General features: G+C 67.9%; 1 protein-coding gene across 1 annotated transcript in view; it reads left to right on the top strand.

Moving 5' to 3' along the window:
• REXO1 (RNA exonuclease 1 homolog) overlaps positions 1-1,363 on the top strand; it is a 35,030-nt gene that overhangs the window by 28,969 nt on the left and 4,698 nt on the right. The window contains exons 13-16 of the mRNA XM_077760610.1: positions 214-328; positions 703-818; positions 909-1,047; positions 1,241-1,361. Of these exons, the coding sequence (XP_077616736.1) occupies positions 214-328; positions 703-818; positions 909-1,047; positions 1,241-1,361 (491 nt within the window). The remainder of the gene's footprint in view (positions 1-213; positions 329-702; positions 819-908; positions 1,048-1,240; positions 1,362-1,363) is intronic.

Below are 1,363 nucleotides of genomic sequence, written 5' to 3'. Positions count from 1 at the left end.
GGTCTCCGGGGCCCGGGAACGAGGTGCAGCCCGGCCGGCCCCCGGTCCCCCGTTTCTGTCTTTCATCGGTCTGCCCCTGACCCCGACGGTGGCCTTGCAAAGAAGGGGGCATTCCCTGGAGAGCGCCCTCCACCGGCCTGGCCCCTCAAGCCTGCCGCCCTCACCCGCCCTCACCCCTCCTTCCCTCCCCTCTCCGCCCTCACCCGCCCTCAGCCCTCCTTCCCTCAAGGATGGCAGGAAGGAAAACCTCGAAGGCTTTGTGAAAACTTTCGACAAGGAGCTCGTGGAAGATGCTCACCCGGGCGTTTATGCCCTTGACTGTGAAATGGTGAGTTGGCCGCGGCGCGTGTTCTGTTCTATTCCCTCCGCCCACGGCTCTGAGCCAGCGGGGGTCGTGGGGTAAAGAGCAGGTAGAGGGCAGAGCTGTGAGTGGTGGGGTCCCGACCTCCCTTGTGCGCCGGGCCGTGTCTGGGGTCTCGAGGCACATCCTGAGGCCTTGCCGGCGGCTTCTGAGAGAGGGTCCCCCACCCCTCCCCCGGCCAAGTAGCCGGACTGGCTTCCGCCTGCACCGTGCGCTCTGTGACACGCCCGGACTCACTCGCACTGGAAGGCTGACCAGGGGGCTCTTGGGGCTCAGGGCGCCCCGGCTTCAGGCCCCCCCCAGGGCGGGGCGCATGGTCACGGGCCCTCTTGGCTCCGCAGTCCTACACCACGTACGGCCTCGAGCTGACGCGGGTCACGGTGGTGGACACGGACATGCAGGTGGTCTACGACACCTTTGTGAAGCCGGACAACGAGATCGTTGACTACAACACCAGGTATGGCCGCACCCCCCCTCCAGCCCCGCCGGGGTGGGCACCCCTCATCCCTCCCTCGCTGCCCTCAGGCCCCCGCTCTGCCCACGCCAGGTTTTCAGGGGTCACTGAGGCGGACCTCGTGGACACGACCATCTCGCTCCGGGACGTCCAGGCCGTCCTCCTGAGCATGTTCAGCGCCGACACTGTCCTCATTGGACACAGCCTGGAGAGCGACCTGCTGGCCTTGAAGGTACTGCCTGCCCCCCGAGTACAGCTCACCAGGGGCCCCGGGCCTGGTGCCCGCCGTGGGGGGCAGGGTCGGGGGGGTCTGAGCCCCGGTACCTTTCTGCCCTGGCCCTCCCGGGGCCCTGAGGCCTCTCCCCGGGAGAGGCCGGGGCAGAAAGGTACCGGGGCTCAGTCTCTCCCCGGCCGCCCGCCCACAGGTCATTCACAGCACCGTGGTGGACACGTCTGTGCTCTTCCCGCACCGCCTGGGCCTCCCCTACAAGCGCTCCCTGCGGAACCTCATGGCCGACTACCTCAGACAGATCATCCAGGACAATGGT

This window comes from Crocuta crocuta, unplaced genomic scaffold (assembly GCF_008692635.1).
Source record: "Crocuta crocuta isolate KB4526 unplaced genomic scaffold, BGI_CrCroc_1.0 scaffold443, whole genome shotgun sequence".
In the NCBI taxonomy this organism is placed as follows: Eukaryota; Metazoa; Chordata; class Mammalia; order Carnivora; family Hyaenidae; genus Crocuta; species Crocuta crocuta.
This window is presented reverse-complemented; position numbering and strand designations above follow the sequence as displayed.